At 36.8% G+C, this 21380-nt stretch overlaps 1 protein-coding gene across 3 annotated transcripts in view; it reads right to left on the bottom strand.

Moving 5' to 3' along the window:
* LOC116447857 (cadherin-12) overlaps positions 1-21380 on the bottom strand; it is a 432700-nt gene that overhangs the window by 48412 nt on the left and 362908 nt on the right. For all 3 annotated transcript variants that reach the window (XR_004241717.1, XM_032117539.1, XM_032117553.1), the window contains one exon: positions 4491-4678. Coding sequence is in view for 2 of the 3 variants with exons in the window: in XM_032117539.1 (XP_031973430.1) it covers positions 4491-4678 (188 nt within the window). In the remaining variant the exon portion in view is untranslated. The remainder of the gene's footprint in view (positions 1-4490; positions 4679-21380) is intronic.

Raw genomic sequence — 21380 nt, 5'->3', positions numbered from 1 at the left:
ACTTGTCTAGCTGTAGCTGTTCTTACCATTTAGCATCCCAGAAGCAGAGAATGGCCTTTTGCATCCGTCAACACACTTAGTGTGCTAAAAGGAACAGTTTAGACTGTGCAATTTTTTTCTCATCAAATGTATTTTCCACCAAAAATAAAGGTAGGCCAGGAGGGCTTCATTTTTATCAATTTTGTTATAGAAATCCCTCAATGTTGTTCTTCATAACAACAGACCAAAAGAGCATCTATGTAGTGATGGACAGTTTCTGGCTGCAAGAAGTTTTTCAGGGAAAATAAAAGCAAATTTTATAAATGGTTTTGAAATGGCTCGGCACTGAATTGCTGCAGCACTTACAGCACCAGAATATGTTATAATAGAGAAGAAAGCATAAACCTGTTTTTAAAGCATATAGCACTTTTTATTAGTCACTTTCTCTGTTTATTATTTATAATTCTTAATTGAACATGTAGGTCCTATTCATTCACCCACTTTCATTTAAAAAAAATACTTCAATACATACTTAAATATTTGCATAATCCTACAAGGTCAAATCAGTGTTTTGAACATCTCGCAGTGTAAAATTGCTTCTCTGCAGGCAAGTGAATAGTGCTGTTGTAGGCTTGTACTGTACAAGTATCATGCATTTTAATAGGTGTCTATAGAATTGTGAGTGTCCAGCACTTCTGTAAATCTGAAAACTGCAACCCATGAAAGCACATTTATATTACTACAAGTGTAGAAGATATAAAAAGACAACTGAGTGAACAATGTCTTTAAGAATCTGGATTGCTCTTGTTTAACCCAGGATCTAGCAAACAGCCTAAGTGGATGGATTTTGGATGATTCCAAAATGTCCTAAAACACTTGGATGATTTAAAGTTTTGTGAAAGGGATCTTTTCTCTGAGAAAAGTTTTGTGAAAGACAAAGTGTAGGGTCAGTATAAAGGCATTCTTTGTTGGAGGCCCTGTGTGTTTGGTTTATCTTCTTTCCACACTCCTGCATAGAACAAAACTGGTATTTCTTGATCTTCACATTCTCTCACTGTCCCCTCTCACTATGATGAAGATTAAAAGGTGTTAGGATTACAGTTTTTCCCCCATGTTCAGTGACAGAGACCTATCATTTACATTAGGCAACACTGATCAAAGTTCTAGTGTTGTAAAAGTTCCCTAGTCCAGATTATGCCCTGTCTTGTTGCTGGAAGGACTTAAATACAATGAGCACCTCTAAAGTATCTGAATATAGAAGTGGTCTTTTTTTTTTTTTTTTCACCTCTCTAATTTTCTTTCTGCATGCCCTAATAACAACCTCAAACTTTTCCTGAGTTGCCTGCCCATTTTTCCAAAGATGATATATCCTGTTTTTTCCCCTTAGTTCCTTCAAAAGCTCTCTGCCTACACAAGTCAGTTGTTTTGCCTGCTATCTCATCTTTAGGCACAGAGGGGCAACCTGCTTCTAATTCTTCAAGATTTCTGTCTTGAAGTATGTCTATCCTTCCTGGACCCCCTTGTTTTTAAGGGCTGTTTCCCAAGGTACTCTCTGATCAGCATCCTGAATAGGCTGAAGTTTTCCTTCCAGAAATTCAGTGTAGAGGTTTTGTTGATGGCTCTCGTTTCACCAAACATTGAAAACTCTATTATTTCATGGTCACTGTACCCCACACAGCCTCTGACCACCACATCTCCCACCAACACTTCTCTGTTTGTAAACAGAAGGGCTAGTGGAGCCCCACCCCTGGTTGGTGATTTGAAACATCCTCCAGCTGCTTATAGAATAATATATCCACCACTTCATCCTGCTTGGGAGGTCTGTAACAGACTGCCACCAGGATGTCTGCCTTGTTGACCTTCCCCCTGATCCTTACCCATAGGCACTCAACCTTATCACCATTGACCTCAAATTCTATTGTGTCAAGAGACTCCCCAATGTACACAGCCACCCCACTGCCTCTCCTTCCTCACCTGTCCCTTCTGAAGAGCCTGCAGCCATCCATTGCAGCACTCCAGTCATGTGAGTCATCCCACCACATTTCTGTGATGGCAACTACATCATAGCTTTGCTGCTGTACCATGGCTTCCAGCTCCTCTTGTTTGTTGTCCATGCTGGGTGCATTAGTGTACATGCACTTCAGCTGGGCTGATTTCACCCCTGACTCTGATTTACAACCCTTAGGCTCATCTCTGGAGAGCCTGGTTTCATCCCCTTCGCCCTTTGAACTTAGTTTAAAGCCCTCTCAATCCGCCCTGCCAACTCATGGGCTAGAATCCTTTTGCCCTTGTTAGATAGATGGAGCCCATTTGACTCTAGTAGGCCTGGTGCCATAAAAGTTTCCCCATGACCGAAAAACCCAAAATTTTGCTCCACCTGCCCTTAAGCCACTTATTGATAACATGGCTTTTCCAGTTCCTTTTATCATTTGTTTCTGCTACTGAAGGAATTGAGATGAACACTGCCTGCATTTCTGTCCCATGAACCAATTGACCGAGAGCCTTGAAGTTCTCTTTAATTCCCCTGGCACCCTTCTCATCAACATCATCACTGCCAACCTGGACAACCAGTGGTGGGAAATATATACACTTAACCACAAGTATGGCAAATTCTAGTGTTGTGTACAAAACCAAGCAGAACAGATGAGGCTTAGGACTAATGGAAGGAGAACTGAATTATATCAAAAACCTGCTCTTGATGATCAAATATTAATTTTTTTAATGGTTCCCACTCATTGCAGTTTCCAACTGGCAGTGCATATGGAGGCATATGCAGCTGCTCAGCCTGACAGCTCCAGATGGACCCATTTTTGAGGCACCTGCATAGAGGGGAAAAAGGTGATCAGAAGGGTTTTTAAAAATGAAACAAAGTCTATAAATTCCCATTAGAAGGAAACAGTACACTCAAGTTTTAGTCAGAAAAGAAGCAGGCTGTGAAGAGGTCAAAGATTTTATGTCTCATTGACAAATTACCTCCTGTGAGTATGGTGGTGTAGATGCTGAAAAGGCTAGCAGAGAAATTTTCCTGCTTTTTACGGCTGCTTGTGAGTGTCTCCTTTCTCACGCAAGCTAGCTGTAAACAGTGTAGAGGCTTTTGTAAACCAAGGCTTTATCTCACAGGTGCAAGACTTGTTATGAATAGTCTTGTTTTCCACACTGAAGAAAATATTTTGAAATAGGCGTTGTAGCATTCAGCAAATCAATCTGGGAGGTGGATGGTCAAAGACCCAATAATGTAATTTCTCTATTGCGAACCAAGTTACATAAATGAGGTGATAATTAATGAAATAATTCCATTTATCCTGGACTTGAATTCCATGTCGTTCTTCACGCCGTCCCCGTGAACAACAGCAACATGGTGGCTCCCGTTTTATTTCATTATAACTGGCAGAAGAGTCAGTGACTTGACATCATCTTGTCCTTTAATGCATCCATGGATAATTTACTATTGCCAGGTCAGGAGGTTGAAGCCAGGACTTCCATTATGGGAATGAATATAGCGAAAATATAGATCTATGGTCAGAGCTGAGGGAAGTTACGTACCTACATTCTAAATTTTGTTAGAATTAAAGCTTCACTTTTCCTAAAGCTTTTCTTAATAATAATGTCCAGAACTCTTTCCTTCCCAGACTTTTGTGAAATGTTCAGCTAATAGTTTGGTATTTTACAAAATTTACACCTTCAAGCCTGAGCTGTCTATAAAACATAACTGTGCCTTCCAAAATATGCTGGTGGTTCAGACTTCTTTCTACTGAACAAGTTGATCATTGGTGTATATGTAAATGCCTAGGCTCAAAAAATAACAGCTGGTTAAAATGTGACACTCCTTGTTTTGGATTCTTCCTACTGAGTGCTTTAATCACTAAATTCTAAGTGAAATGTGTCTTTTCCATCTTTGAAATTCATAAATTCAGTAATCTTCAATTTATTCTAGAGCACTAAAGCAACATGAACAGCTGAGATGCAGTGTGTTTCCTTTCTTAAGTATCTGATAATCAGCTGTTTGGGACACTATCGTGAGACTGGTAGTAGGGTATGGGTGTCTGCAACCATTTGGTACTCTTCTACCCGGAATAAAAACTGTCCATCATAGTACTGTAAAACAGATTCAATATTCAAATAGCAAACACAAAGTCAAAATTTTCAAAATAAAATGTTTATAAGTCAACATGAAATACAGCTTTTTCACTCCATGCTCTCAACCGAAATTGGTTCTTGTATGGCTTTAAGTAGAAAACTTCCCATAAAAGATAAATTGCACTTTCTAGATGGGATAAGAATTACTTCTTCACCACGACACTATTTATGAAACATCACACCTGATTGTAAGACTAAACAAAAGACTAAACTCCAATGCAAAGATCACAACTGTGAATTAAAATAGAGATATAAACTACTTATGTAGCACTACTATTGTGTGCTACTCATGACGTGAAACTGCACAATGTTTCACTCTCTCACCTGGTTTCTCACTTGAGTCATAGGCACATCCACCCATTGGTGCCACATACCTTTTTCAGTTTAATGACTCCTTCCTGGGTGTACTCATCTGTTGTGATGTCAAACAAGTTTCCTCCATCTCCTGGAACTATGTTGTACTCAATTTCTGCATTTTTCCCAAAATCAGGGTCCACAGCTCTGATCCGTCCAATAGCAGAACCAACGTGAGAGGTCTCAGGTACTTTTAAATGGAAGATACCTGTGACAAAGTGGTAGACAGTCATTCTTGGGATTTCTTGGTAATTAACACAGGATTTCTGATTAAAATCATGGAGCCTGTGCAAAATAAAAATATTTAAATAATCTTATTAAAATTAGGAGATGAAAACAACAAAGGTTTTGAAAAATCTATTTGTGTTTTACCTATTGATTTCCCCTGGATTCTAGATTTTTTTCCATTACAATAGTAAAGCCCTTAGCATCTCTACATCTTGAGGTATCTATCTATATTTCTATCTTTAATTTTTCATGTGATTGACTCTCTTTTGAATTAAATTGTCTTTATAGATAGTACATGTTTATAAGCACTTTCCTCCTTCTGTTTTTTTTTTTTTTTTGAAAATATATTTATGACTTTCATAGTAGTTTAAAGGAAAATTCAGTGGGAAAAGTTTTCACGCATTTCTTTATAATTCAGTATTATAAACATGTGTACAACTCTTTATGGAAGATCTAGAGTATTGTTCATACCTGAGCCACCAGAGGGTGCTCTTACTAAAATTTCTGAGCTAAACAGTTTTTAGCTCAGAACACTATTACTTTCAGATTATTTACTACAAGTCATAATAAAAAAATAAAAACAAACCACCAAAAAAATTACACACACTTAAAATAAGTATTTCTACTGACATGTGAAGAGAAAATGGTTTCATTCAGGGGAACAGCCATGTTGAAAAATGCTAGACATAATAGTTAATAGAGCTAAAAGAAAAAGTCCAAAGTACTTTGAGGCAGCCTTGATTTTAGCAACAGCAGTAGCAGCAGGCCTGGGTTTGTAACATGGTGCCCTGACTTATTTCACTGCTCCTGAGGTGCCCGTATTCCCTGCTTAGCTGCACCTCTCGCTGGAGTTGTTACTTTGCACTGCTGCAAGTGAACATCACCACGACCAGTATTTGCAGTGGGCAGGCAGTGCTCGCCTTTCTTCAAGCAACACTCTTTGCTGTCAAAACTGCCACCAACTTTTGGAGCTTGTTTTGAGCCCAGGATGTTTGATTCACTTCATCCTGTGCCTCAACAAAATGAGCCCCATCATTTTTTCTCCCTGGGTCCATTTTTTTTTCCTTGGGTCAATGTTCCACAGCTCTCACAGAGCAGCCCCTTCAGAAAACATCAGCAATGGCCTGCTTGGTTCTGCTACATGTGGCATGTAGGAGGAAATTTGCACCTCTTTTCAATAGTGTAGCAGGACAGCCATCTGTGACTATTGGGAGGCACATTAGGGCGATGTCTCAGAGATTTCCACCCAGCAGTGGTTCAGTCACACACCACAAAATGAGGCTCTGAGAAGCTGTATATTATCTAACAGCAGGATAGATGACTTTCGCATTCAGCTGCTGAATTTAACAGCAGACTCTGTTCCCTGTTGTTATCTCCTTACAATGCATGCTGTGTCAGCTTTTTCAGCTTCACAGTATTTTCAGGTGAGGAACAAAATGACATTAGCACTGCTGGATTAGGAACAAGCTCACTCTTTTGTGAGATAGTCATTTGGGCTATAGTACCTATATTATTTTCTGTTTGACTGGGTCTGAAAAAATCTCCTCTGTTTGCTTCCCCCCTCTGCCCATCAGTATGCAAAGTACACCACAAGGCAAAATTTGCCTTTTTTGTTAGAGAATATCCCCATAAGTAAAGTCAGCTTGTGTCAGCATTCACTTCTGGACATCACTGTGTATAGCTTTGTATTACCCATTGCCTGAGCTACTAAAGATTGAGCAATCATTTAACTACTTTTTTTTCCAAGGGAACATACTAAAGAAAGCTGTACTTAGTGTTGTTCTAACAGCAGGAAAGGATTGTTATGACACAAAATGGTGTCATGGCAAGATAGTCTCAGCTATTTGTTAGCTGTACTTCAATGACTCTAAGTAAAGAATAGAATTTTAACATGTTATTCATGATACAATCACAAATGTTCCTATTATTTAATGTCACTTACAAACACGTGTATTACTGGGTCTCTGCTATACAAGTTATGCAGAAAAGAGATGGAAAAGACCTTTGCCTACACTTGAATATTGTATTAAGTTTTCACAGCATAGTTCTAGCCCAGATGTCCAGGTCTTTTGCAGGCACTTATATCGGATAGCAGAAATTATTGCTGCAGCAATTGCTTTTTATATCCACAATTTTAGTGAACATGAATTGTAAGACCATATGATAATAGATTTTTCCATCTTTTCCAAATTGGTCTATTTTTAGTGATCTGAAGATCACTCAGATTCATTGAAACAAACATTTCCCTATAAAATATTGTACCTGGCTGTAAATCATATGGAACTTAGATGAAGTCAAAGAAGGACTACATTACTCAATATCTGATTGTTTAGGCTTTGATCAGTTATTTTCAATGACTGGGCATTTCATCATTTCCAGAAATTCAACAGCAATAAAGATAGGGTCATCCAGATTAATTTGAAACTCTGAAGCAATCTTCAACCCTGCAAGAGTCAGATTTCTGAAGATGTAGTGTGTAATTACAGTGCCATTGTCCTCCTGTAATATTATCTTCACAGCATATGGAAGCTGTTAATGGTTCTACTGTGACAACATACTTTCAGAATAAAATAAATGAAAACAAATAATATATATTGGTGCCAGCTCACAGGAAAACTCAAGAGAATATAATATATAGCATGAAATCTGCATTCCCTCCCTCCCCTCCCTCAAACAGTGGAATCATAGAATATGCTGAGCTGAAAGGGACCCATCATGATCACTGACTGCAACTCCTGACCCTGCACAGGACACCCTGAGAGCCACACCATGTGTCTGAGAGTGTTGTCCAAACGCTTCTTGAACTCAGACAGGTTTGGTCTTTGTACACAAGACATTTGAAATGATCAATATATGCTGTACATTAAATGAGAAAGACAGTTTTGTAGACTTTTATTTTTCTGTTTCTAGCAGACATTACTTCTTGCTGTGGACTTGCTGTGACAGTTCAGCATTATTCATTTTTTATTGTCCATTTTTCCTGCATACATTACTACCTCCATTTACTATACAGGTGTATTGAGACAGGCCTGAGTAATAACCTTTTACTCCCAAAGGTCCTGAAAACCTTGTTCTCTTCAGCTTCCAGGAATGATGGAACAAGCAGCTCAGACAAACTTATGCAGCAGCTGGTTATGCTGCTCCAACAGTTCTGTCAAATTTTGTTGATGCAACTCCTCTGTCAACAAAAATCTTTCTTCTACTTGCATAAATCTCTTTTAAATGTGTTTTCTAAGTTTTCTCCCGTCTTTTGGGGAAGTACCAAAGGAGAAAGCCCTCACTTTCCTCAAACTGCAATATGAAACTGGACTATACAACTAGCTCCCCCCTTTGCTATTGCAATATTTGCAATAAATATTGCTTGGTCAGGACGTTTTGTTTCAGCTTGAGCAACATCAATGAGGATGATAAAAATAAATGAGTGATGATGCAGTTGAAGATTTTAAGCTGAAATAACTGACGGGGCTAATTACTTATCCCCAAAAGCATTCAGGAAAATGAGGCAGAGGTGAGCTAAAAATTCATACACGCTGCCTCTGAGTTTCTAAAACAAAGATGGTTCCAAAGCGCACAGTGGGAAAAAATCAGAGGGGAGTAAGTGACAGGTAATCAGTCATATTGACTGAAATACAGCACACATTTACAGTTCCTCTGACGTGATTAGATTAGTTTTAGTTTTTAAGGCTCAAAAGCTGTTCTGGGGTTTGATTTTTACTTACAAAAAGGTTAGGTGGTTTTTTGTTTGTTTTTTACTACAAAGGGAGCTTTTTTTTGTGGTTGTTTCTCCACACTAGCAGTTTACACCACCATGTACCAAAAACCTTTTCAGGTCTGATAGGAATAGCAAATGAAAACCATCATTACTTCTCATCAGCAAAAACGACTATTAAGAAATAACCCAGGTTAGCATCAAAGGACTTAAATGCATAATGTCCTTCAATCAAACAGCTGTAAATGCAATTGAAACTTTTTTTCTAAGGTGCCACCATACTTGTACTGTGCAAGGTTATCCTCGCCTGAATTTTCTTTGCACTTTTTTCAGCTTTCTGGCAGTTGCCAAGGTATTGCATTTCAGTGGATCATGATAGCACGATTCTTAAAGACAAAAAAATTGAAATAAAAGAATTTATCTCTCTTTCATCTAAATCCTTAATATTTTCTCAGGAAAAAAAACCAAAACAACAAAAACCAAAAAACCCAACAAGCAACAAAACCCAAACCCAACAGACAGTGTATTGTAATAGTATTGTTATCGTAAATTACCAAGGCATTTTAATTTTTATCCTGACCCAGGCTGTAAATGCACTGATTTCTGTCTATTTAGGAAGAATCATAAGACAACATTTCAATTTTCTCCCTGGTGTTTTAACTACAGTGTAATATGCAAAGGAAAGGATAATGTAAATGTATAAGCACATACTCAATATATTAAACCTGCTACATCAGCTACAGATAATCAGCCTAATAAATAGCAGCATCTGATGCATATGCTTCTAAAACTAGGGAGATGTGATTTAGTACAGCAGTGAGATGAACTCATACCTCTCCTAGATATGGCTCTGTGCTCTGCAGAGGGCTGGGACCTTGTGTGGGGAAAAAAAGCCAGGCTTTGTCACCCTGTGTCTGATGCAGGTCACACATGATCTGGGATGGGCTTGTAAAACTTCAGTTATGGAAAGGCTGCTTCTAGTCTCTAACCCCCTGCTCTGACTAAAGGTTTATGGCCTCATTAGACATAACATAACCATGCTTAAAAGCTTCTGGTTTTTCTGGTTCTCTTTTGTGGATTCCAAAGTCCACACCACACCTAGAAAAATACATCTCACAGATGTATCATCTTGCAGAGATTGTGGATGTCCAAGGGTCACCAGTACTTCAAGGGAAAATGAGCAGAAACAAAACCTATTTTGAGTTTGACACTGCCCTAGTTTAGGATAATCCACATGATGGAGCTTCCCCAGAGCTGGGGTTTCCTGAGCCAGAACTCTATCGTCCCCTGCGGTGAGCTAGTAGATTGTGGTTTTGAGGCCATCCTCCTTCCACCTCCCTAAAGGAAAAATGATGTTCATCATAGTGGTACAATTTTTGAATACTGAAATATTCATATAAACATTTGCTGGGTTTTTTTCTACTGACACGGTGGTGTTGTCATATAGCTTTCTAAAAATAAACCTCCCTATTTCATGTCAGAGAATAATTCCATGGACATTAATATACCCCTTGTTGGTGCAAGCATTCAGGAAATGTGGAATACCAGTTCATTTTCTAAGCTCAAGATAGTCAAGTCCACAGCTTTTGCCTCCAAAGAGTGCTGGTTGTTTCATAGAGAATACTTGTTGCAACAGAGAGTACTCTGTTTAACAACATAATATAGAAATAATTATAGAAGCAGTTGTTTGGAGCCACACACACTCAGATGTGAGTCCAAAAACTGAGGCAAGGATAATACTTAATCTTCTTTGAAGATCTTAAATCATCTTTGTATGGTAGTATAGTTTTCCCAAGAGGGGAAGAAATGCTCAGTTCTAGAAATTCCTCAAGTTTATAAAGAAGAGTTTCTTGTAGACAATATGGAGTTTCCATATTTCAACAGGCTGAGGGGAACTAATCAAGTTCCTGAGTAACTGCTTTAATCCTGATGTTATTGTTGTATATGAAAGATCCCACCTTCACCACTTCCCCTTTTCGTGAAAAATCTGACTTTGCCAATGGATTCATGTGTTAGACAGTGCAGCTTTCTGTAAGTCTGAAGGCTTATGTGGAAAACCAGCCCACATGATCAGTTTCATTGTGTATCATAACCAATGAAGAATTGTTCTGCTAATATCCATTCTACTGATTAGAAATTACTGCCAAACAAAATAATACGAGAGAAATAATTTTGGGGGGGTATAGTCTAAAAGCTTGAATTAATTGTTTTTTATGTAAATTATATAGTGGTTATAAAGAATTATCAAGGTGTAGCATGCCTTATGGATAGAAAAAAGTTTTCAGGAGAAGATGTCTTTCCTTTTTCAGAATCCCAGGCAGCATGTAATTGGCACTTATCAGGTAGGTTGGTTGGTAATATTCCAGTGATCACACCGTCACCAAGAAGTAAATCAATACACTTTTTTCCTCTATAAAATTTAAATTGAAAGATACATGTGAAACATTAACATGATAAAAAGTATATTGTCAGGGATGGGACATAGAGTTTGTAATGCTCTGCTTAACATCCCTGCTTCTTAAATATCTTGCCAGAGCCTTATCATATTTTCTTTATCACTCTGGCACGAGATATAATAACACAATTTTTATTACAATTCATTCACTCTTAAGAATATGGTCAAACCATTTACTTTAGGATCTAAGCCAGGTGCTCTAAATCATCTCTATTGGAAGAATAATTTTTCTCTCCATCGACTAAGGAAATTAGGTTCCTATCTTAAGTCCTCCAAGTCACACCTCTGTTGCATCCCTCAAATCACCTAAACAAAGCATGCTCAACACCTGTATTACTCAAAAAACTCCTTTGAAGACTTGATTTTTACATACTCATTGGGTACATTCCATGAAAGTGTTTTTCCCTAAAGTGCATATTACTTTTCTTCACCATGTAGGCACAGGCTGAGACTGAAAATTATTACTTTTAAAGATAAAATTGTGAAATCATCAAGTACAAGTTCATAATAGTTTACTATACTTTGTTTTAAGCTTTGGTTTATTCAATGCAGTTTCCTTAAATACTTGTGATTTAGTGTGTAATATAGATAAGAAAATGCAATAGGATGGCAAATGTATATTTTCCATCCATATTCTCTTTGACTTTATAGCAAGTATGCTCAACTTATCACAAGTGATGTTTATGTTTTCCAATTTAAGTATTTAAAGTAAGCTCTCTGTATAAATACTGCTCATTTTCCAATGAAATGCAAAAGTAGTGAGTGCTTAATTACAGGTCCTTCTCTTGTGAGCAGTGGCAATCGCATTTACAAATTCAACAAATTTCCCATAGAAGCCACTGAGAATAAAATAATTGTCATGAACTCAAGACAAAACTCAAAAGATATACTCTAGAATATTTCTGTTTTCTTCTTTTTTTTTTATAGCTTTTTTATGCAAATATTCAACAAAAGTGGTATTTTGGACTCACAGAAGACAAACTGCTTGGTATCTTCTGCTTACCTCCTACTGCTGTCATTAGGAACATTTGGATTGTTGCAAGCACTTGGGCATCCCATTTAATGCTTTTACAAGGAGTGGAGCACTCCTGAAAATCTGAATATAACTGCAGTTCTTAGATATTTTTGAAAATCATGAGCCTAAACTATTGTAATTATAATTAGATAATTACATATGGTCGGCTTCACTTTATGTTGCCCTGTAGTCTCTAAATTTTCAGAAAGTAAGCTCACCATGGTTAGGAGCAGAAAGGATACATTCATTTCTTGCTTGGATGGAAGACCTCAGGGAAAAAGGCAGATGCTGCCAGAACTGATAGTGACACAGCAAGTGACACTGTTGTCAGTGAGTCACTTTGGAACCAATTCTCAAAGCATTGCAAGGCAACCCCATGCTGTTAAATCTGTAGCCTTATCTACTTTTCATTATCAGAGTAGGCGGAGATGCATGGGGCTTTTAAGACGTACCAAGGTTACTGTGGGTAATTTCATGCATCCAATCTAAGTACTCTCTGTGTGTTGAATGAATGATTTCTTTGTCACTCCTACAGAAAACACATTGTAGTGGAATGAATGACATGATTCCTGCCAAAGGTTGTTAAATTTCTATGAACTGTATTTATTTGCACCTTCTCTACATAAGGTAGCAGATGTGAAATACTATTACTAATGATAATAATCTACTATGATAATTATAGTGTTTAAAAACAATTTACCTCATATTTCTATTAATGATCAATTACCGCTTAGAGATGATGATAGGAGGGAAATGAATTAACAACTGAATGTTGTGACAAACAGAACATTTAACTTCTAACCGTTATTATACTCATCTGTATTTCTTCAATTATTGTTTACAGTGCAATCAGCACATTGCATTTTAGCCAGTGAGAAATTACCTATATTTTTCATTGGCTATTGAGTAGTATAAAGAAATAGCTATATTTGGGTTTATGCTCTGTTTTGCAGCTAAGGGTTCACTCTCTCTCAGTTTAGACCTTTAAACAGGTTTTTTGTTTCATTCAGTCAGTACTCCAAAGAGTCCTCATATAACCTTTGCTACTTATGCATTCTTGAGAGACTTAAAAAAACAATATAAATGCAGCAGACAAAGAATTTACTAAACATTTAGTGTTTTAAAGATCTGTGGTAATTGAATATCTCCCCCTCCAGTTTATTTCTCCATTTTCTTCCAATGCTTTGGTTGGGAATTTAGTTATTCAGTCTGAATAAAATGATTCTCCCTTCAAGATGTTTTATTATTAAGAACATGCAACAGTGAAAGCTACAAAAAAAAGAAGTTTCCAGGGAGTCTTTGCTAAGGCTAAGTGCACCTTTGGGTGCAAATCAGTTCTTACTAAAAGTGCATCAATAGTTCTGAAATGGAAAAGAGTAAGAAAAAAAGTAAGAGGAAGTTGGCACATATGTAAATAGAAATTTTTATAGAGGTTAAACTTTGTTTTAACTCCTTTATGTTACACACACATATAATGAATGGCAGAAGGTTACTTAACTCGGGGTACTCTGACCCAAAAAGGGCTGCATGGCCTGGATTGCAAAGCACAGGCTCAAATAAGCTACAAATGTACATAGAAATTTCATGTACCAGCCGTACTCTGTGGCACAGAAGCCAGCCAATATAGAACGGCCTAATTCCATGTTATTGAGTTCTTTTAGCCACACCAAAATAGGTCAATTTCATGGAAAGTGACTGCACAAAATAGTTCTTGATCTGTACTAATTTCTCCAAATGCCCTGAATTTCTCTGAGAAAGCTTTACTTGGTGTTCGTCAAAACTGTGCCTTGTACTGTTCTAAGATTAATACTATAGAATTAAAACATAAATCTTCAAGAACTTTCTCAGATATTCACATGTCCTTCTTTTGCTTTTAAAAGTGAAGTGTAATAAGCCATTGTATACATTCTTTTAGTCTATGCAAAAATGTCCATAATTGCACTGATTAAATGGTGGTGGGAAAAGAAAAATACAGAGGCTTTTTAATGACTGTCGAATGTGTAACTCAAGTGAAACAGAAACAGCAGGCAAGGGTCACTAAGCTGTGTGACAGGATAGTGGCCAAAACAAGTAAGATGAAGATGTGAAGAGCTTATCTGGGATGGTGAAGACTCATGATTTCAGTATAGAAAAATATGGATAAACTCAGAGCTGGAAGTGACTCAGCAAAGTATAAATTCTTTTAGCAGTGCTACCATTGGGAAAAAAACAAACAAACAAACAATTGTGGAGTTGAAGGAGGAGATGGCTACTCTCTAGCTATAAGATGAATATGAGATCAAGGATAAATTTGTGTCTCCCATAAGAGAGAAAAGAGTGCATTTTGAAAAAAAGGATATACAGGATCAAGAAGAAAGAGAGGCCAAAGGAGGGTGAGAGGCAAGACAGTGCAAATAGTACGGAGGTGTGAGACTTGCAAGGAACCCAGAATAAAGAGGAGCTACCCTTGGTTCTCTGATTCCTGTAAGAGCCCTGTGCAAATACTGGTCAGCTGGTATTTATTATTGTACTGATCTGATTGTAGTTTTACTGGTGTTGAAGCTGTAGCAAGTCAAAGGTATTACACTCCAAAATTATAATGACCTCTGCAGGGGTGCTGTTTTCATGATGGGCTTGCAATTGCATGAGCCCATTTCTGGAGTCTCTGCATTCCCATCTTCCATTGCTGTTTGAAATGGTTGGCTAAAGTATATGTTCAACTCAAAAATGCAGTCTTAATTTGCCCAAAACTCACAGGTAAATGAAAATCAGACTTGGATAAGATTTTCTGACATTAAACAGTATAAGCTTGGTGTACAAAACTGACCTAGTGCTTTTTTTCTTTTATGTCTTATGGCATAGACATTAGAAAATTAACAAAGATGGAGAAAATCAGGATTTGACCATCCTTTCTTTTCTGATTCAAAGCAAGCCCTGTCTCAGTCTCACAAATAATCTCTGCCTGCAGGTTAGTCTGCAATGAATCTGTCCACCTGTCCTGTGCAGGTATCTCCCAGTTGGTATAAAATCAGTAATTAGTTGCTGGAACTGAATTAGGGCATCTTGTCGGCCAGGCAAATTCTTTAATCAATGAAAGATGGACTCATTTTCATTCTGAGAGCCAATGAAGATGCAAGTGCTGTATATAAAGCACAACAACTTTTAACAGAAATACTGAGAGAAGCCATACTTCCATATCTGAATTACAGGGAGTAGAATAACTTCCCAGAAACTTGTGCAGACTTGTTAAAATGCTTAATTAGGCAGATCTGAACCTAAATCCTGAGCAAGTTTTCTAGCAAATTGTCCAAGTAAGGAGGCACTAAATCTTCATCACTTATTTTTAAATAAAACCACTGCTTTCATTATTTAAGTTTTTTAGATTAATGAACAGAATAATTTATCAATCACACAGTCTTTTCCTGTAGATTTCTAATACACTACTGGGTGGGATTTGTGTTGCATTCTTCTGAAATCTTTAAAAGTAGATACCATTATCTGAGGAACTTCTCTCTCATAAGCCACTCATCCAAAGCAATGGATTAAAAGATTTTCCTTTCTATCCCATATGGACAAGAAGACCTCTTGCTTGCAGTCTGCTTCTGAACCAATTTTGCAATACAATCTGAGCTAGTCTTGTTCAAAGCCACTTGAATAGAATCAGCCACATTTAGTTTACTGAATTAAAAACTGACCAGCTTTAATGTAGTAAAACCTAGGACAATTAATGCACGTTCAATTTCTGTGATGTACTAAACTTCCAATAACATATAAATAAATATCTATAATAAGAATTTTCAATCTACAAAGTGTGTATGCACAAGAATATATAGGCAGGCCATTCCAGGTTCAGCACTTGGTTGTTCTTTCTTTTTAAATATTTCTACAGATTGCAGTATTTGACAGAACACCTATTAAAATAAGCTGCAAACCAATAAACAATCACTGAAAATAGATGCAATCTAAAGGTTAATAATATGAAAATCCTATTCTTAATATGTAATATGTAATACATAATATATAATATATCTATGTAATAGGTCATCCAGCTAATAGGTCATTCAAGTGCCATGCCAAGGTCATATAACTAAGAGAGTAAAGGGCTAGTTTGTGTTTACAAAGGTCTTTTTTACTTACTCTGAAATTCCTGAAATTGCATAAATGAAATATTTTTTTTTCTTTTTTTTGTTTCTGTATTCTCTATTTTGTGAACTTTTTTGTCTATTTTGTGAAATTTTCTCTCTAAGATTATTGTTTCCTCTGCTGTTTCCAATGGAGGATTTAGTATGTTCTGTGGAATGCACTGTACTGGCCACTTGTGAAATCCAAATCCAATTACCCGCAAAATCCTACAGTATCAACTGATGTGCAAGGTTGTAGGAACGATCCTTCAACCTTGCTTTATTTAAAGGGTCACTACCAGAAAGATGAATAGTTGTGTTTATGTTTCCAAATATGTTAGCATTTCTGGAAATTTGCCATGGTCTTTTATGCAAACTATCTTGATGGATTTCACTGACATGCTTTTGGAAAGACCAATGACAGCAAAAAAAAAATGGCCCTTGTGATGTCTAGGCATTGCTCTACTGCTGTCTGAATATTTTAAATGTGGTTGCAAAGCAACCCTGAGACAATGGTTTCTGACCATCAGAGATGCATTTTTTAAAAGCTAAGACATGCACAAGTAGACAAAATTCAAGTATTGGGTTCAAACCTTAATTAATTTCTCTTCTATTAGAAAGAGCTTTTAATCATTCTCTCACAAAATTGACTTCTGTTAGCTGGAAATGATGTGATAAAACATAGCTTTATCCAAATAGTTCTTTTGAGTTAAAAAAAGCAAATTCAGGGAGTGTCACCTTAAAAAATACACACCTTAAAAAAGCCCCAAACTTACTGTTAACTTCAGAAGACACTTGTAATGGTCTTTTATTTGCTAATATCAGAATAAAAAACTGTCTAAATTTAAAAATTCAATTGCATTTCTTCTATGTCAGGGCCTTATTCTCTAAAAGCATATTTATGTCATATTAAAATAAAAAGACATACTATTCCTTTGACCAAAATGATTCACATGTGCTTTTATTGCTCAGCATATAAGGGTTTATTTCTCTAAATTGCTTTCACACTCACTCTGTCAGCAGTGAACAAAAGAGACAGGGAAACTGAAGCATAGTAAACTTACGAAATATGAATCCACCACTTCGCTTAATTGGTTTGATTCCATAAAGCATAATTTATACCAACTAATTATACAGTTTTTGTCATTTAAATTTGAAGTAAATATAGCCCATCCATTTTTTCTTGAAGCTTATTTTAATAATTGGAAACAAGCCACTGCTGTCCTGGCAGCATGCTCAGAGTGGTCCACTGCTTGATGAATTAAGGGTTAGCCCATTAGCTTTCGGGAAGGATGTGCTGAACCATCTTTTTACTTAGCCAGCTATCATGTAAGTAAGTAGCTGAGAGAGAAAGGCCATCAGTTCCCTTCTGGACCAGGGTGTATACCTAGATGTATGCAGCTTTTTTCCACTCTTCAAAGGCAATGTTGTGTCATATCAAATTTTTGTTCAATTGATTGAACGATGTTGTTATGACAGGAAAAGTACTTACCTTTTCATTATTTGCCTTACTTTTTTTCTCTGGTTTTGGCAAAAATTAAACTTTGGTATGAAATATTTATTTTAATATTTACAAAAAAGTTCTATCTTTAACAATGAAACATGCACAGCAATGCAGAAAGGAGCTGTACTAATGAAGAGCCAGGGAAGGTAGAAAACACTTCTGGAAATAATTTTTAATAATAAAATAATTCAGATTAACTTTTTCCTACTACTTTTAAAGAAAATATTCATTTTCTGACGTGTCAGTTTTCTGAAATGTGGGCCAATAGATACCTGCAGGTCAGGCAACTCTGACAGAAACATATGTTTAGAGGTTTCCTCTCTGTTACACTCCTCATTACTAGGAGACATGCAAGGTGGGAGTTCCCCACTGAACATTCAAAAGCACAGGTTCTAAATAAAAAATTCCTTGTTCAGCAGGATAGTCAGTGTTTTTTCATCACTGATGCTGATAACTCATCCAAACCTGCCTGTCTCCTTAAAAGACCCTCAATGAGATGAAGGTGTTCTGTGTTAGATTTTTTTTTGCAAGCTTGTAATGTATAATTTATCAATGTAGCTTCTTCCAAATATTAATAATATATGTTCTCCTACTTCTGCTGTGAAATCTTGGGTGTTTTTTTCAGCTTTACTAAGTTTAGAAAATAAATTTAAGCTTCATCCTGTGAAATTTAATATTGTCTTATTTGATTAGGTAATCTACATCATGGCTTCTTTGGCACAAGCCCTTTGCAAAACTGTGGTCCTGATTATGTGATGCAAAAACATTAACCCTGGAGCAGTTTGTGTTAAAGGACCTTTAGTCCTTTTTTTCCATCTGCACTTCCTGGCTTTGTTGACCAATGACGAGTAAAAGGATACTGGAGGTCTCAATCCCAGCAACACTCAAGGGTTCCTGATCTCTTGTCAGGCCTGAACTTGGCACCTATGCAGACCTGATTTTAAAGACTTATTTTTCACATAAACTAAAATTCTTCACAATTTTCCTTTCAGCTATGGTAGTCAAGCAAATGGTAAACTCCATTTCCTGGCAGGTAATTATTCCTAATCATTGCAACGTTTTCAGGGGGAAAAAAAAGAAAAATACAGTTGTTATGTTAGAAATATAATTCAAACTCTACTTTTTCTCACTTAGTTCTTTTGTTTAGCTGTAATTAGCTTTGTGTCTCTGAATTTCAGGCACACTACACATCATCTCACATACTGCTTAACCAAACGGGCTCGCTAAGTAAATCCCCATTGATCGAGACTGTTGCCTGTAACACATGCAAAAAAAAAAAAAAGGCTGACCAACACACTGGAGCCCCCATACTGACATTTTAGCTTGTAAGCCATGTTAAGTGTTTGTTATTTTCAATATCAACACAAACTTCCAGTCTTATTCTCTTCTGTTTTGTTGAGAGTCACTGCTGTAATTTGTCTTTTGTGACATTTGATATAATAGAAGGAAAAGGTTTTCAACCTTACTAGCATGCAAAGTACAGGACAAGCTTGGTCTCTTGTGTGTGATTTTTTTGCTCCTTCATAGCAACACTTGGGCAAAGATGTCATAACTGCAGTTCATGCATTAAATACGACCTCGAGGCTGTCTTCTTCAGAGAGGATGATATATGCCATGATTTCTCTGTGTCACGAAAACTATCTGATATTATGTGAAACTTGTGCATTTTTGCACCACAACAGTAGATGAAGGCATACAATAAAAGGCCCCTAACAACAAGGGGAGTAAAAGATACAACTGAAAAGCAGAATGGGAATGAGCACTGGGCACATGAAGCTTTTCAATGTACTGAGTTTTTTGGTCTCCAGACAGTTACATTATTTCCTCTTGTAGTCCTGATACCCTTCCAACAGCAGGGGTTCCAGCTGAAAAGCAGGAGCAGACTAGAACGATGGACAGATTAACAAGCACTGAGGATGAAGACAGCAGGAATGCTGGTACAAAGAGGCCCTCTGGGATGATTTGCTTATTTTTCAGGTTTGGAGGATGCCACAAAGGCTTTGGCAGCACTTGTGAAACTGAAGGAGATACTACGTAAGGTCTGACAAAATAAAGAAGATTTAGGATTGAAATTTAGGCGAGCAAATGAAACCTGAAGTTAAGGACATTCATAGTAGCATAGTCTGAAGTAGTCTCACCATGTACAATCAGAAGAAAAAGACTGAAAGACAGAGCTTCAAATGCCTGGCTGAAAAAAAGTGGTGAGGAGAAGTAAGTCACAATATTAGAATGTTGGGGCACTTGTTAAAGAATAGGAAAAATGCAAAATTCATTTTGGCCTTAAGAAGAATAGGCTTCTGAAAGTTTAAAAACTTTTCTATGACCATTGTGATACCTCGTGAAAGGTTCAGGAGAGTTTTCAGGTGCTGGAAAACACACAATTAAAAAAAAAATTGCAAAGGTATGCAGTTCAGACAAAGGGTGCAGTGATGAGAACTCTGCATTCTTCACTGGAGAGTGCTACAAAATGAGATGATAGCCCAGTAGGAAATGCAGAAGTGGTAGTTCATACAGAATCAAAGTAGGGACCAGTAAAGAGGAGAAAGAAAGAAAGCCATAATATAAAGCCAAAGGTTAAAATGGGAACTAGTATTGGTAACTTTAATGCCTAATGCTAAACAAGAATATCAGCATAATACCTGTGTTCAATATCTGTGGGAAAGAAGAAAATCAGTCAAGCAGCATAGTATCAAGGAGCCAAATACACAGGAAAGTTACAGTAGACTTTATCAGTGGAGGAATAATGATAGTTGTTAAAGGAATTTCTGTCAACTAAGACTTAAAAAAGAGAACAGCATTACCATTAGCTACTCAGGAAAAGTTCCCTAGTTATTCTAAATTTTACAGCAACTACAATTAGTTTAAATGCAATATTTGTGCAGGAGCAATAAAAGCCAGAATTACAAGATGATTATATTCAGTTAAATAAATAATAATAACAAGAAAGTGAAAATAAATAAAACTGAGGCATATTACTATAGAAATTCTGAACGGGATAGCTGAGACTGTTAAATCACTATGGGTGGTGTGGGTGCTGTCTAGGGATATCATTTAGAAGATGCACAGCAAATGTACATATCCATTAAAAGGCAAATCTGTAAGAGCAAACAGCATAGCTAATAAAAGCAAGAAGGCATCTTTCAAAAAAATGAAGTTGTGTCTCAGGGAGGACAATAGAAAGAACCATAAAGTCTGCTTTATCTATAAAACCACAATAAAGAAGACAAAGAATGAGTTTGAATAAATCTCTGCAAACAAGCTGATAATAATTGTCTTTTAAGACATCTGGAGGCAAAAGCCTGAGAGGAACTGTATAAAGCCAGCCCAAAACTGAGATACAGAAGTGCTCAGAGAAGATAAGATCACGAATGTAAAACTTAGTATATTTTTTTCTATGTTGTTAGTGTAGAAAAAATGGAAATTTTTTTCTATCCTAGAACTTTATAGGGGACTCAGGAGAAGGTTAAATTAGCTATAGAAGCAGTTGTGGAACAAACAGACACAACAGCAACAAATCATTTGAATTAGCTGTTACATGCCCAAGAGCCTGAAGAATGAAATAAGGGAACTATTATGATGTGCAATATTTTGCTTCAAACCACCGTGGCACAAGAAGGCTTGGAGGTATAATATAACACAGATTTTCTTCCCCAAAAGTTCTCCAGGGAGTCTAGTGGAGCTACAGATGGATATGACTGACATGTACAGGCAAAACAGTAGGAGCAGATTTACTGAACTCAGAGAGAATTTCCCATATTGAACAAAGAGAAATCGACACAGTTTCTCTAAATAAAGCTGATATTTTGCAGTGCTTTCTGAATTTTTGAAGAGGTTAACATGCAGGCAATTATATAAGGATGGATTCAAAACAAATGAGGGGAAGCTGTTTGTTGTATGAT

This window comes from Corvus moneduloides, chromosome 1 (genome assembly GCF_009650955.1).
Source record: "Corvus moneduloides isolate bCorMon1 chromosome 1, bCorMon1.pri, whole genome shotgun sequence".
NCBI lineage: Eukaryota > Metazoa > Chordata > Aves > Passeriformes > Corvidae > Corvus > Corvus moneduloides.
The sequence above is the reverse complement of the archived record's forward strand: the minus strand, read 5'-3'. Positions and strand labels throughout refer to the sequence as shown.